General features: G+C 40.6%; 1 protein-coding gene across 2 annotated transcripts; it reads left to right on the top strand.

The window, feature by feature from the left end:
• Window positions 1-3,152: 3,152 nt before the first annotated feature.
• On the top strand, window positions 3,153-15,226 carry LOC125095788 (tetratricopeptide repeat protein 30A). Of its 2 annotated transcripts, none has more exons than XM_047722280.1 (2): window positions 3,153-5,429; window positions 15,207-15,226. In XM_047722280.1, exon 1 carries the CDS (start codon window positions 3,375-3,377, stop codon window positions 5,370-5,372), a length of 1,998 nt encoding a protein of 665 aa, XP_047578236.1. In that variant the 5' UTR covers window positions 3,153-3,374; the 3' UTR covers window positions 5,373-5,429; window positions 15,207-15,226. The 2 variants fall into 2 exon arrangements, with proteins under 2 accessions (XP_047578236.1, XP_047578237.1); XM_047722281.1 differs by having other exon boundaries at window positions 3,153-5,432; window positions 15,210-15,226.
• The last annotated feature ends 823 nt before the right edge of the window (window positions 15,227-16,049 follow it).

The raw sequence follows: 16,049 nt of genomic DNA, 5'->3' as shown, positions 1-16,049 counted from the left end.
TATAAACCAGAACGCTATTGTGCTCCCCCATAACTTAATTTACATAATAACACTGTAAGTACCCAAATGTAAGCTACTTGATTAAAAAAAAAAAAAAAAACACCCAAAGTATATCTAAGAAGGAAATCTAATTAAAATATTAATAAAGCTGAAACTACCAGCAAAAAGAGAGTTCATAATGAGGTTCAGTGGCTTAGTATCTGAGCATAAATGTCCCCAAGTGTTGATCTGGTATACGACCTTTCCAAAAGTGTTAAAAGATTAAACAGATGCTCCTAAAAGTCAATTATGTTGCCAATTTGGCACTGATTTATTCTTTTTCCCTGCTTATTGATGAGAGGAAGCAAGGTAACTGAGCTCCTAAAACTGGACATGAAGAAAATGGCCTGCAATGAGAGGGATAAAGAAAGAACAACCTGCAAATGGTTTTGCAGAAGGTCTTCCATTGTCAAGGAAGATGTCTGCCCACAGCTGTGGTAGTTGAGGTATTCAGAAATGACCGCTTTACCTATGGGAAAGGATCACATTTGCAGGATAAAAACAAAATCATACCTTCCAACTGTTTCACAATGCTGAATAGATTACACATATATATAGAACAGGATTTGATCATCTCACAGTTTTGCAGGCAGAAACGTAAGCATATGAAGAACTAAATGTCATGCTTTTAGCTCCTACACATTTTGCCTGAATGGAAATTTTCTACGTGGTAAATATGCATCCTCCCTTATGCAGCAAAAGCCATCAAATCCAACACCATTTTCTCAACGCCTAGTTTCTTTCAGTAAAGCACTAAATCATTTTACTGCAACCACCAAATGCTTTCTTATCGCTAGGAATGGTACGATACATTTAGTTTTTGATACATGCTCTAGTTTTCAAGATTCTGTTGGAAACAAAATGAGCCTTTATGGCATTTTATAATATTCCATCCCATTTATTGCTTTCCAGAATTTCTATCATTAATTAATGGGCCTTCTTTCACCCCCCCCCCCCCAAAAAAAACCCTAATCTATTCCCCAACTGCCTATCAGAGACTAAATAAAAGTCAGTCTATCACAGCAGCAGTGATGGTCATGCCAATTTCACAGTGTGATTTGTGCACTCATTTCATTTTGAAAATGACCCTGCCCTCCATCTGTCTAAACCGAATGTCCTGTGTTTTCCAAGCCAGGCCTTGGGAGCGGCAGCACATGAAATAACGGGGAAGACACAGAGCAGCCTCCCTCTTGTCCCCATCAGCTGCCACACCCACAGACAGGTACCAACACAAAGAGGGGACCCCAACTGATGCCTGAAGGGATCAGGGAAATTTGAGAGACAGCAGATAGTCCTCCTATTTTTCATCCATTTCAAGAAGCCATTCAAAGATAAATGCTTTACATGATACAAATACAATTCTGAAAGAAAGACTGACAGACTGAAGATAAAAAGATAGTTTCCCACTTCTACGTTCTGTTGTCTTATCTTGATTTAATAGTAACTTACCCAAAGTAACAGTTCACACAAAAGGATTTTAAAATATTGAGCCTGAGTTTCCAAGGGACAAATGTAGTCAGGCAGCCACAAAGGTGAAGATCCTTCCACACCTCAATTATCAGGCAGCACTAATCAGCCTCTACCAACACACATACCTGCTGAGTTGAAGGCCCTAAAAGGGTGCAACCCAGAGGTTAGGTTGAAAGAAGTCTCTGAGTAGAGTTCTAGTAGTTCTCACTGCCTGTTTTCTTGGGTTATCTTAGGTGTGCAAGAAACCCCACTCAATCCTTTGAAATGTGCGCAGTTTGTTCCTCTCTTGGTATTCATGCAGTGATAAGTTCCTTTTCTGATCCCACTCAGAACTTCACAGCTCTGTCAATTTCTCAGCAAGAAAAGAGACTGAGTAAGTACAAAATTCAGCTGTTTTATGATATGAACAATCACACACCGGGAGAAGTCTCCTCCTAGATAGACCAGGTGACTAGAAGCTATATCACCCCACCCACTAATTAGGTCCTAACATCTGCTCACAGCTGCCATTCAGATCTGGAAGTTCAAATTTCTACTGCCCACACCAAGTGGGTTGGCTGAATGGAGGAAAACGACACCAGTCTTCCATTCTACAAACTGGCCACAAATACTGGGCTCTTACAAACTCATCTATATGGGATATACAGAATGAGTTATTTATCAGTTACTATTACCTACTGAAACTAGATGTTGGATATCATGGTACAGCTGCTAACTACCTACCTGTGTGGTCTTAAGCAAATACCTTAAATCTTTCCCGTACACAGATTCTTTATCTGTAATATACAGAATATGGAGTGGTTATTAAGGTCAGAAAAAATGTACATAAATGGCCTAATAATACAAGATGGTTGATGTCGGGTCTCAAATTTACATACAGATAAGGTGCATGGGCAGCAAAACTATAAAGGAGGAAGATAAAGGACTTGCACTTAAGTCTTTAATCAAACAGCAAACGCACACTTTTATTTGGACACCGTTTATCTTAGGGACTAGACAGACCAATGCAAATGATAGAAGACCAGTGGAGATCTAGGTAGATGAAGGAAGAATGGTTTCTTTTTGTAGTGAAAGCCAGAGGACTAGGGCAGGAGATGCAGCCAAGTTTAAACGCAGCCATTCGCTCTGTAATAATTGTTTCTGAAAAATAAGGGGACTGGAGACACTTGAATCTAAAAATTGAATGTCTCACAATACCAAACACAAAACCATTTCCTACCGTCATCTGTGAAAACAACAAAGATAAAGACTTTTGGTCTCTCAGTATTACCTCCGCAGAAAGCATGCCCTCGAGGCAGCTTTAAAAAAGAACCTACTCTAATTACAGGGCAATTCCAAGGAGACAGTCCACCCGCTAATTTACACACAGAACACGAACCGATACCGTTTGAATGCACTGCACACTAATAAAGGCTTAAAAAGCAAAGGATTTCAGACCATAACCCTTCCTCCCCCACTGCCAGACAGCCAAGTCATAGAACCAGCAGCCAGCGATTTTCTAAACTCTACCGGGAAAAGGTACAGAAACCTCATCTCCCCTTCCTGTGAGTTGGTCCCGCGAGACTACGCACCCAGCATGCAGTGCGGCCACGTTCCGGCTACGCCACGACTAGAGTGGTGCATACCGGGAAATGAAGTTTTCATCTCTGAGCTACCCGGCAGCTTTTGTTCAGTCTTGTTTGACGTAACGGCCTTAGTAACATAAAGTCTTTGAGGACAGGTTTAATAATGGAAAGACTAACCTTATTGATTACTTTTTATTCCTCATGGGTTTATTCCGTTACAAAATAATCTCAACAAGCAGCCTTCCGTTTCTGGCGGGCTCGTTGCCGTGGTAACCAGCACGCACCACCACGGCGGCGGTTATGGCCGGCCTCAGCGGCGCGCACATCCCCGATGGGGAGTTCACCGCGATCGTGTACCGCCTCATCCGCGACTCCCGCTACGCCGAGGCGGTGCAGCTGCTGGGCGGCGAGCTCCAGCGGAGCCCGAGGAGCCGCGCCGGCCTGTCGCTGCTGGGCTACTGCTACTACCGCCTGCAGGAGTTCGCGCTGGCCGCCGAGTGCTATGAGCAGCTGGGCCAGCTGCACCCCGAACTGGAGCAGTACCGCCTGTACCAGGCCCAGGCCCTGTACAAGGCCTGCCTCTACCCAGAGGCCACGCGGGTGGCCTTCCTCCTGCTGGACAACCCCGCCTACCACGGCCGGGTCCTCCGCCTGCAGGCCGCCATCAAGTACAGCGAGGGCGACCTGCCCGGGGCCAAGAGCCTGGTGGAGCAGCTGCTGAGTGGGGAAGGGGGCGACGACAGTGGGGGCGAGAACGAACTGGACGGCCAGGTCAACCTGGGTTGTTTGCTCTACAAGGAGGGACAGTATGAAGCCGCGTGTGCCAAGTTCCTCGCGGCCCTCCAGGCTTCGGGCTACCGGCCTGACCTCTCCTACAACCTGGCTTTGGCCTATTACAGCAGCCGGCACTACGCCTCGGCTCTGAAGCATATCGCCGACATTATTGAACACGGTATCCGCCAGCACCCAGAGTTAGGCGTGGGCATGACCACGGAGGGCATCGACGTGCGAAGTGTTGGCAACACCTTAGTCCTTCACCAGACTGCCCTGGTGGAAGCCTTCAACCTCAAGGCCGCCATCGAGTACCAACTGCGAAACTACGAGGTGGCCCAGGAAACCCTCACGGACATGCCACCTAGGGCAGAAGAAGAGTTAGACCCCGTGACCCTGCACAACCAGGCGCTCATGAACATGGATGCCAGGCCTACCGAGGGGTTTGAAAAGCTGCAGTTTTTGCTCCAGCAGAACCCCTTTCCCCCAGAGACCTTTGGCAACCTGCTGCTGCTCTACTGTAAGTACGAGTATTTTGACCTGGCAGCGGATGTCCTGGCAGAGAATGCCCATTTGACGTACAGGCTGCTCACACCCTATCTCTATGACTTCCTGGACGCTATGATCACTTGCCAGACAGCCCCAGAAGAGGCTTTCATTAAGCTGGACGGGCTGGCAGGGATGCTGACTGAACAGCTCCGGAGACTCACCAAACAAGTACAGGAAGCAAGACACAATAGAGATGATGAAGCTGTCAAAAAGGCAGTGAATGAGTACGATGACACTCTGGAGAAGTACATTCCCGTGTTGATGGCCCAGGCAAAGATCTACTGGAACCTTGAGAATTATGCAATGGTGGAAAAGATCTTCCGCAAGTCTGTGGAATTCTGTAATGACCATGATGTGTGGAAGCTGAACGTGGCTCATGTCCTGTTCATGCAGGAAAACAAATACAAAGAAGCTATCGGTTTCTACGAACCCATCGTCAAGAAGCACTATGACAACATCCTGAATGTCAGTGCTATTGTGCTGGCTAACCTGTGTGTTTCATACATTATGACAAGTCAGAATGAAGAAGCCGAGGAGTTGATGAGGAAGATCGAGAAGGAGGAAGAGCAGCTGTCCTATGATGACCCAGAAAAGAAAATCTACCACCTCTGCATTGTGAATTTGGTGATAGGGACGCTCTACTGTGCCAAAGGAAATTACGACTTTGGTATTTCTCGGGTTATCAAAAGCCTGGAACCTTATCATAAGAAACTGGGAACTGATACCTGGTATTATGCTAAAAGGTGCTTCCTCTCCTTATTAGAAAACATGTCAAAACACATGATTGTGCTTCGTGACAGTGTTATTCAAGAATGTGTCCAGTTTCTAGAACACTGTGAACTTTATGGCAGGAACATACCTGCCGTTATTGAACAACCCCTGGAAGAAGAAAGAATGCATAGTGGAAAGAATACAGTCACATATGAATCCAGACAGTTAAAAGCTTTGATTTATGAGATTATAGGATGGAATATGTAGTAATGTCTGATAATGGCATTTATCATAAAATGGCCCTGTTATCTATATTTGGTCCTCTATCGGTATTTATCTTTGGCATCTTCTGCACATGTTACATATTGAGCTTTGTACACTTTTAAAATTATAACAACAAATATTCTGCTTGAGGAATCTTTTCTTTTAATTGAGTAAGGATCCCTCAGTATGAGCTAGCTCACTTTGGTATTCTCTGTGCCAGAAGTCACCAGGTTTTGCCCTCAAGCAACAATTGCTAGAGCGATGTTTTTGCATAACCAAATTACCCTCCATAGTTTATATCCTAATTTTAGGCTGTAGAAAAGGATGAGGCATGAGTCGAAGAACTGTTAGAGTGGGTTTGTTTGCATTCCTCTGGTGACCGCTATGTAAATGATTGCTAGACCATGGCTGGACCTTTCTTCAATCAGCAATCAAGACCCGACCATTGGCCATCCTGGGATACACTTTGTGGTCCAATAAGACCAATTCTGACCTTAATTATATACCTCCACTCCACTTTTTTTAGTCCTGTGTACTTTGGGTCTCAACTGAGTTAAGTTTGGACCTTGGCCTAAGCTCTTGTAGACTTAAAAGTACTAAATGAATGAGAATTCTTTTTTTGGTTCTTTTCAGGTTATGAGGTTTGGTCTGTGGCTTAATTTTCCTTCCATAATTTGATTGATTGGTTGATCTTAAATTTTATACAATACTTCCCCTAGTTTTTTGATTTTCCAGGATTGATTGTGCCTCCTTGTGAATAGTGACAAATAATCAAATGTAAAAGCTTTCTAATGTGTTCAGCAGAGGGAAAAGTAAGCACTGGACTGACAATGAAAAGACTAAGATGAGTTCCAGACTGCCCACAGTCAAGTTTTTACTTTCAGAAATTCATTTACCTCTTGAGGGGCCACATCATTTGAACTACTAGATGCTTTTTACAATTACTTCTAGATGTAACGTCTGATTCCACACAACCATACAGAAGAAAGTTGACTGCCTTTGTGACCTGTCTATTTAAACAAGTCAGTCAGGAAACAATATATATAATTACATTTCAAATGAATATTTCCTGGTATTTGGGCTTACGGTAGAAGTCTGTTGTCACTTTTTGTTGGATACTACAACATACTGATTACTACTAAGAAATACAGATTTTTGCCTTTTTCTACTTGGAGCTTTTTCTTAGGACTCTATGAAGGTATGAAAGGCCAGTCCTTGTTCTCAGTTCTGGGTTGTGCATAAATTAAGAATTTTGTAAATATTTAAAAATTATCTCACTCACTTACCCTTTTAGTTTATCCACTTATTTATCTATTTGGTGGGGAAGGGGAGATTTGCTTTTAATTCTTCCAAAAAATGTTATACCACAAGTGATATGTAAATGACATACACTCCAGGAGTTCTATTAACAGGATATTATAATATGCATTTTTAAGTCAATTATTCTTGAAATAATTAGAGCTCCTCCTATCCAAGGTGAAGGCCTCCAGCTGCCAATCTGCCAGAAGTCTGGAAACAGGAACAAGTGAAGGTGAGGTAAAGATGAAGCAGAGATGTAGCTATGTGATTTACTTCACAACCCACCTTGGATCCCCTTCGTGTCCAAATCTCAGTAGTTAATCAAATGTCTGCTGCCATTAACAGAACAGAAGTAATGGATAACAGAGTGGAAGTAACAGATGCCAGAACTACTCCCGTAACTAACTCACCAAATCGAATCGTCAGTCCTTGCACCTTGTTTTATTTAATACAAGGAGGAGAGGTCATGCAGACTTTCCAAAAGGACAAAGCCACAATGAGCAGAAAGACAATCTCCAGTTTATAAAGCTTTCTCTTGGACTGCTCACACCCTATCTCTATGACTTCCTGGACGCCATGATCTATGGCAGAAAAAGAAAAATTTTCTTTTTCTGCCTTCAAAGGACCTACTTAAGAGATAGAAGTGTTTACTGCTACAGAATGTATCACAAGATAAGAAATGAAAAATCTATCTGCCTTACTGCCCTCCTTTTCTTTCTCTTTTTATCTTTTATTTTCTCCATTTTGTCAATTATAGGGACACTTCTCTGACAGCTGGCAGTTGAAACCACAAGCAGGTATAAAAGATGCATACCAACCTTTTAGCAATAAGTGTCAGGTAAGTAGCACTGTGATTATCACAGTGACTGTAGGAACCATTTAACCATGCATTGTTGCAAATTGAGATAACACTTACCAATAAGAAGTGACTCTCAAATTGGTAAAGCCAGAGAAGATTTTAAGAGGACTTAACCCAAAGCACTGGATCTATATAATTTGCAGAATGCAGTGAGCTTTATTTGTATATTTGCAGTAATCCTTATCTTTTTCTCTTTGACCTCAATAGAAAAACAGTGAATGAAATTTTAAAGAGTACAGTATTTTTTTTAATGTTCTGTGATACTAGGAATTAAATATACTCTTAACTCTAGAGAAGCCTTACTTTTCTGTAGCCATAATCATTTTATATTGAAAAATAGAGCCAGGCATTAGCCAGAGGTAATTAATTCATTAGTCATAGGTATAGTGTGGTCTTGTTTGAATAGTTCCCTTGGGGAGAGGGAAGAGTGAGTCTTTACAAGGTGATTGCTTTACACTTGAGTCCACAAGAAACCAGGGTTCTTTTGATTGTTTAATAAAATCAGTGCCCTTGGATTTGGGCCAAGATTGACCTATCACATACTGAAATCCTGTCTACAACATTATAATGTGTCTATATTAGAAAAGGAATTGCCCTCACAGGGAAAAATGTTCAGAAAATAGAGAGTTCTGTGTACATTTCTAGAGTGAAAGATAGGCATTTGCTAGTTTAAAAAGGATCTGCTGATAACTTGATTGTAAATATTATCAGGTGGACATGTAAACTGAGTCCAAGTCCTTATTTGAAAGTGAAATTTGCATATTTGTGAAATTAAACACATCATTATCAAGGACTGGATCTCTCAGTTCAGAATAACAAATGGCTGAAACTACTGTGCAAACAAGACCTTAATAAGGTGCATGAAGAAGCATTTATTGCTGTTATTATGTTTCTAGTTATTTTAGTATCGAGGCAAATGCTTGAGATAAAAGACATATTACTAAAGGTTTTACCAGTACTCGTGGCAACGGCTGTAAAAGTTATGTCCACAAAGTGTCCACAGAGTCTTGAAGAGCTTATCAAGATCCACCATGGTCCTACTGGCTGGTTAGTGTTTCTGTCTCTGCTGCATAAGGTCAGAGGCTATTCTGTGAAGACTCACAGAAAATGGTCTGAGTTACTCCAAATTTGACAAAGCCATGTCCTGGAGTTTACACACTTCGGATATGAAAAGAATATGCAGTCTGGGGAATGAAAGTTTTAGTCCATTCGTGAGCCAGGATATACTATATTTAGAGCAAGAGATGATCACACCCTAACACTGTAAAGCAAAAGAAAGCTTCAGGACTTGAATCATAACAGTTTTCTAAAAAAGATCCTATTACAAAGGCAATGTCACATACCCACATTTCGTGTGTCTACTAGAAAGGTAAAACTTTTTCTATAGTTAATACAGCATTTTTGTGTACTGGTCTTTTATTCTTGTACTGACTCATTACATTTAAAATGTTTTGGCAATGTGCTAAAGAACAAAGGTGAGCTATGCATGATTAGACCAAGATGTTGCAAGTAGTTGCTAGTCCTTTTCAGAAACTAAGGAGACTAGTTTTCTGACAGGGGATGGAAGATCGATAATGAAGTGGTTGGCAAAACTGTAAAATTATTCTAGGAATAATCATGAGGAATCTAAAATGGAGAATCATAAATGGATTCTTCTGTGACATTTGTAGATATGACTTAATAGATTTTTTAAAGTACAGATTGGGTTTATGATAAAAATGTGGAATGCCTCCGCAACAAGAAGCCTAGGGCTTGGACTAGCACATCTCTTAAATCCTAAAACGGAGGCTCACAGAGAATACTATGATTTGCCCAAATCACAGACTCAAACAGTGGCAAAGCCAGGATCAGAATCTAGGGCTACTGACTCCGATCCAGCGGTCTTTCTACTCTACCACCATTTAGGGTTTTGTTTTGTTTTGTTTTGTTTCCAAATTATTCTGACACACTATCAATACAAAGTATTTCTTTTTCCAGAGCTATGACTTTTTTTTTTGTACACTACTTCTGTTGCTGCTGTTTGTTTCACTGCTGTAATAAGCTGTTCCTAAAGTACACTCAGCAAACACATTCCCGCGCCGGCCTAAATTATATTCTAGTTTCCAAGTGTGCCGGAGGGGACTCGAGCGGGCGCCGTGTGTTGTTTGCAGCAGGCACAAATTCAGCTGTGGCACAATCTGGGTTGGGCACAAAGATTATTGACCCACCTGTTGCTTCATCGGGTTGTAAAAAAAAAAAAAAAAATCACTTTATGATCCTTCTTCAAGTTAGTGATTTTCTTCTCTCCATTGCAGTCTCTAGCCACCAACCACAGTAAAAACAGCTGTCAGAGGCTTCTCTGCACCTCAAGTGCAAAGGGCTACGTATGAGGCACTTATTCAGAAAGCACAGTAGAGGGCCAGCTGCTTCCACAGGTATTTACAGAGTGTTACCAGAGACTTCTGAGGCTCCATAAAGCTTTACCTTTGCTCAAAAGACCCATTTGAACCAAGACCTTAAGGGCTTACTTACACTCTCTCACAAGATTGCTTACTCGGATTAGCTTGGGTTTGGGGGAGGAAAAATTAAAACAAGCTAAGAACAAGAGAACAGATTATGTCCCTGTTTTCTACCTCTTTTTCCCCCTTTGAACTAATACCCCTCAGTCCTCACTCTATATTAAAACCAGCCAGTAAACTTTTCAAAATTCAGATGCGTAGGCCTTAACCCCTGAAGATTTGGCTTCAACTCATGGGGATGGCAGTAGAAGGGAGGGATCAGTCCTTAAATAAAGTGCCCTCAGATGGTTCTAATGTGTAGCCAAGGTGGAGATCCACTGTTCTCTATGAACCACAGTAACAGTGAGCACGTGAATGCTGCGTGCTGGCCACCATGGGGGTGGCCTAGGGCAGGGCACAGTGTATATGAGAATAAAATGGCCTGGACATCCAGCCCAAAGAAATGATAAAAAACAGATAATTGGGAAAAGGGCATCTGAATTTTTTTAAGGCATTCAGTCTGGGGTATTTGTATATAGCTATTAGACTAGTGAAACCTTTTTTGTTTTTACTTTTCTTTTATTCCAATGTAAGTAATAGAGTGTTACATTAGTTTCAGGTGTATGATATGGTGGTTCAACAATTCCATACATTACTCAGTGCTCATCACAGCAAATGTACACTTACTCACTTTCATCTATTCATCCATCCCCCACCCTCCTTCCCTCTGGCAACCATCCATTTGTTCTCTGTATTTAAGAGTCTGGGTTTGTTTCTTTTCTTTTTAAGCCTCTTTTTTTCCTTTGTTCATTTGTTTTGTTTCTTAAATTCCACATATGAGTGAAATTATGATATTTATCTTTCTCTGATTTATTTCACTTAGCATTATACTCTCTAGATCCATCCACGTTATAGTGAAATCTTTTTTTTTTTTTTTAAGATTTACTTATTACTTGAACAAGCTCGTGAGGCAGGAATGGGGCAGAAGGAGAGGGAGAGAGAAACTTCAACAGATTCCACCCTTAGCCTGGAGCCTGACTGGGGCTCGATCTCATGATGCTGAGATCAGGACCTGAGCTGAAACCAAGAGTCAGAAGCCTAACTTACTGTACCACCCAGGCACCCCGAAATCTTTTTTTTTAAACTTAATATCATGCATTCGAGAATTCTTAAGAAATCTTTGGCTTTCCTAGAGGGAATGTGGAAAATACTGAAGTTATCTGGAAGCTATTTGACAGTGGAAATTTTTTAAAAGATGGTTTCCAGAATTTAAGAGTATTTCATACTTTTTTTCTTCAAAGACTCAGAAGTACCACTTACTGTCATCACTTCTTAATTTATTACGCTTTGCTAAAGTCAAAAGTCACTCTATATAGGTATTATCATAACCATGCTCATAAATGGTTTTGATTGGCTTTGGATGCATCCAAATTTGTCTTCCTAATACGGACCACATTCATCTGGTCTCCCTAATAAACGTGGATTCCTCCAAACCTGACTCCAATCCCATGTGTGCATTTATATATGCACATACATCTTTTAGGATTTACATTGAAAATACAATAATATTTAGTGGCTATGGTAATTTATAATCCAATATCCATTTTCTACCTCTACTCCGTCCCCACTCTCCAGATATTTGGTCTAAATTTATGGTTCTCAAATGCTTTGCCGCAGAATCACCCGGGGAGCTTTTAGAACTCTTCATGCTCCAGGCTGCATCCCAGGAACTCAAGAGGTGGGACCCCGGTATCAGTATTTTTCTCAACTTTCAAAATGCAGCCAAGGTTGAAAATCACTGGTCTAAATCCATTGTTATAATCCCCCTTTTCCATGATTAATTGCAGGATAAACATGTGGTCCAATCCCTACTAAAGCATGAGAAGTCTCTTGAAGGGCTGCTGAGAAAGCTTTTCTTTAAAAAAAAAAAAAAAAAAAAAGATATAAGAAGTATTCTCCTCCTCTGGACATTGTTGATCTGAATCCGCAGCCATCATCTTATAACCATAACAGAAACTAACCTAAGTTTGAAGTGGGCGGGGGGGGGGTGGGGGGGAGAACTGGAGTCATTGATTATATCTTTGAGCCACTATATCACCTTCCATACAACCTGACCTACCTCTGAGTCTCCTATAGAATGGAAAAAATAAGTTATCTTATTGTTTAAATTTGCCTGAGCCAGATTTTCTTGTTACTTGTACCTAAAAGCACCCCACCTATATTCACCATACTTAGGTCACACAATTTTGAGTGTTATCCAGGAGGTGATGAATTTTTATGAATGGTGCCAACACTATAGTCACCCAGTCTTTCTTGAGACCCAGCATCAATCCTTAGATACCATGGGAAGATTCATGACAGAGGGTAAGGCATGAGGGAGAGGACAGACGAAGAAAGACAATAAAAAACTTGCCTTTGATGGAAAGATGAAATTCTGACTACTATAATTACATGACTTAAACATGAAGTATATTTTTACCTCAGTATTTCTTAAAGCATGGTAAATACACACAGTAATTAAATGAGAACAGGACAAAGTTAGTGGACCTTTGTAAAGACATTGCCTGAAAACTTGCCTTCATTTGTATTAAATGTTCATGCAGTCTTTTGAAAATTGTAGCAGCTACTCATGAGATTGATAATGCTATTCTTGGGAGAGCATTCACTTAGGTAGAAGTAAATGCAGAATCAAATTGCTCTACCCAGAAAAGCTGCCCTAAGTCCAAGGCTTGCTTTCTGTTTTTTGACAGAACCACAAGATAAACACCAGTGCATACCATGACTCATATTTTAGAATTTCCTCCACATTCTTATAAGGTTGATTCAGTGAAAGCTCAATAATAATAGAATAAAAATGAAAATGAAAACAATGGCAGCATTTATTCACATATAGTAATCCTGAGTGTTAAAGTGAGGTAACCTAATCTTTTTACCAGTGAGAAATGCTAATCCACGTTTTCCAGCCTTGGCCCTTTCCAGTCATAAACCTGGTTATAGGAAAAGCTTCATAAAAAATAAATACTTTAGTTTTTGATAATCCCCACAGCACGGCATTCTAGTTTTTTATAATCCCCACAGCACGGCATTCCATGTATCAGGCCCAACTTATTCTGAGTTGTTGGCTTGCATCAGTTCTCTAGAAGAAAGATGATGAAAATTCAAATTCAAACCGGATGGTCCTTATCACATGGGAGGATTGGGACAGTTGATTTACTCATATAATCTCTTTAAACATCTACCAGGAGAGGTTCTCAGAATTTATTGCCTTCTCCGGCCATCTTTGGACCTACAAAAAGCAAAGCAAAATCCTTCAATGAAACCTGAAACTCTAGTCACTGGTTTCCTGGCTGATGTCATTTCAAAGGCATGGTGCAGCTACATGGTGATAGCTACAGCAGAAATCTGCCTCTCAATGGGGTTTCCATCTGTTTGCCATCAGAAAGGACCTTTTTGGGGAGCCACAGTAAATGCAGAGCACCCATTCCTCCCTGTGGGTTCTGGAGTCTTGAATTAATGTTTTCGGGATCAATTGTTATTAGGATTGAATAATGCTTAAATTTTCCCAGAATAAGAAGGTATATAGAATTACATTGCTATAACTTTAACTTTCATTTACATGGGTTCTCATAAGCTATTTTGTATAAATTTTCCATATGATTCTGAAACTACTTTGCAAATGTAACCAAAATGAGAATTCGGTCACTGAAATTCTTTCCTTTGGAAGAAGAGTGTTCTATATAATTTTCTGTACTGAACTTCTTTTTTTTTTTTTTTTTAAAGATTTTATTTATTTATTTGACAGAGAGAAATCACAAGTAGGCAGAGAGGCAGGCAGAGAGAGAGGAGGAAGCAGGCTCCCTGCTGAGCAGAAAGCCCGATGTGGGGCTCGAACCCAGGACCTGGGATCATGACCTGAGCCGAAGGCAGCGGCTTAACCCACTGAGCCACCCAGGCGCCCCTGTACTGAACTTCTTATAAAACGGCTGGCATTCAAAGCAACTCTTTCTGAACTCTTTAGGCCTAAAGTTTTAAAAAATATAAATTTTGTGTCAAAAGGTTATTTATTTACTTTTCATTAAAGTCAACAAAAATAATATACTAAGTTAAAGCAAAGAAAATAAATTATAATGACAAGAGTTTTCAAAACTGAGATCTTCCATGGATAGGCTTCAACACAAATAATCTACTATAAATAACTGGGCTTCACAATGGTACCAAGCTAAAACTAGCTGAGGACTGAGTGTGTTCACCCAGCAACAAATGCATAATGGTCGCATTTATTGCTGAAGAAACAAAGCTTGAATTAATAACACAGGAATGTTTAATAAGGGAAAAGATTTCATGAAGATCAGCCTTTTTCTCAACCCCATCCTCCCCTATAGGTATTCCAGCTTTCACAGTGCCCAGACAAAAACAGACTCCCCATTATATTCCTCAAGGAATAATTTATTAAATGTGTTTTTATGGATTGGGCTTTCTGTGTTTATGTGCCATTTCCTCAGAGAAGGCTGACTCTAAGGATGAAATAGAAACAACATCACTTTTCAATATTCCTCAAGTCCCAATTCCTAGAAAAAGACATGAATACAAAGGTCCTTTTATTCCTTCTGTCAATTACCAGTTTGTTTCAATATGGTTTTCCTGGAGTTCAGTATCAAATGAAGCACAGTTTCCAATGGGCGATAGAGAGGGAAAGTTTTCCTCACCTCATGGAGAAAAGGAAGTATGAGTATTGAACCAAAGGACTTTGAGAGAATGGAAAGGGGAATGAAGGAAGATTCATGACAGAGGGTAAGGCATGAGGGAGAGGACAGGCAAAGAAAGACAATAAAAAACTTGAATTCTGACTACTATATTTACATGACTTGTATAAACATGAAGTATATTTACCCCAGTATTTCTTTTTTTTTAATCTTTTTTTTTAAGATTTTATTTATTTATTTGACAGAGAGAGATCACAAGTAGGCAGAGAGGCAGGCAGAGAGAGAGGAGGAAGCAGGCTCCCCACTGAGCAGAGAGCCGGATGTGGGGCTCGATCCCAGGATCCTGGGATCATGACCTGAGCCGAAGTCAGAGGCTTAACCCACTGAGCCACCTGGGCGCCCCTTACCTCAGTATTTCTTAAAGCATGGTAAACACATGTGATAATTAAATGAGAAGAATTTAGTTAGCACAGAGAACATTTTTTAATAGCCATATATTTATTTTGTTTGTATACATACGTACACACACACACACACACACACACACACACACGACACATCAAACCTGAAAATTCATGAATTCTATTGCATGAGATGAGGCTAAAATTAAAAAAAAAATAGCCTGACTGAAAGAAAAATATGAAATAACAAGACACAGTAAGTACTTAGGTGTGGCAAGAAGCACATCAGTAGTACTTGAAGAGTTTAAGAAATCTTAGTTTAGACAAATGGAGCACAGAACTCCATGTGAGGGTGTGGAAGAACCCTACTCTTCACTGAGCAAAGATGGGATTTTTACCTATAATTGATTCAGTAAGTATTTGTGAAGGGCTTCTATTTACCGAACGCTAACTTCACACTTAAATACAGAGATTTTTGCCAGCTACTGTGAAAATTTCCTCAGTAGAATGTTGCCTAACAAGGGGCGCCTGGGTGGCTCAGTGGGTTAAAGCCTCTGCCTTCGGCTAGGGTCATGATCCCAAGGTCCTGGGATAGAGCCCCGCATTGGGCTCTCTGCTCAGCGGGGAGCCTCCTTTTCCCCCCTTCTCTCTGCCTGCCTCTCTGCCTACTTGTGATCTCTGTCAAATAAATAAATAAAATATTAAAAAAAAAAAAAGAATGTTGCCTAACAAATTTATGACCAAAAAAGTTTAAACGTTCTAGATCTCTAAAAGCTGACATTTAGGTATTTACATTCCCTTCCAATTCTAATCTGTTCTGATCCTATGATTTTTTTCCCCCATTTCCCACAAACCTAGCAAGTTCCGACTTTTTGGTGGGGGATGAATCCCACCAGTAGAGGGGGCCTCGCTCTGCGTTAACAGTGCTCTGAAAGGCCGAA

Source organism: Lutra lutra, chromosome 3, assembly GCF_902655055.1.
Source record: "Lutra lutra chromosome 3, mLutLut1.2, whole genome shotgun sequence".
NCBI classification, from domain to species: domain Eukaryota; kingdom Metazoa; phylum Chordata; class Mammalia; order Carnivora; family Mustelidae; genus Lutra; species Lutra lutra.
This window is presented reverse-complemented; position numbering and strand designations above follow the sequence as displayed.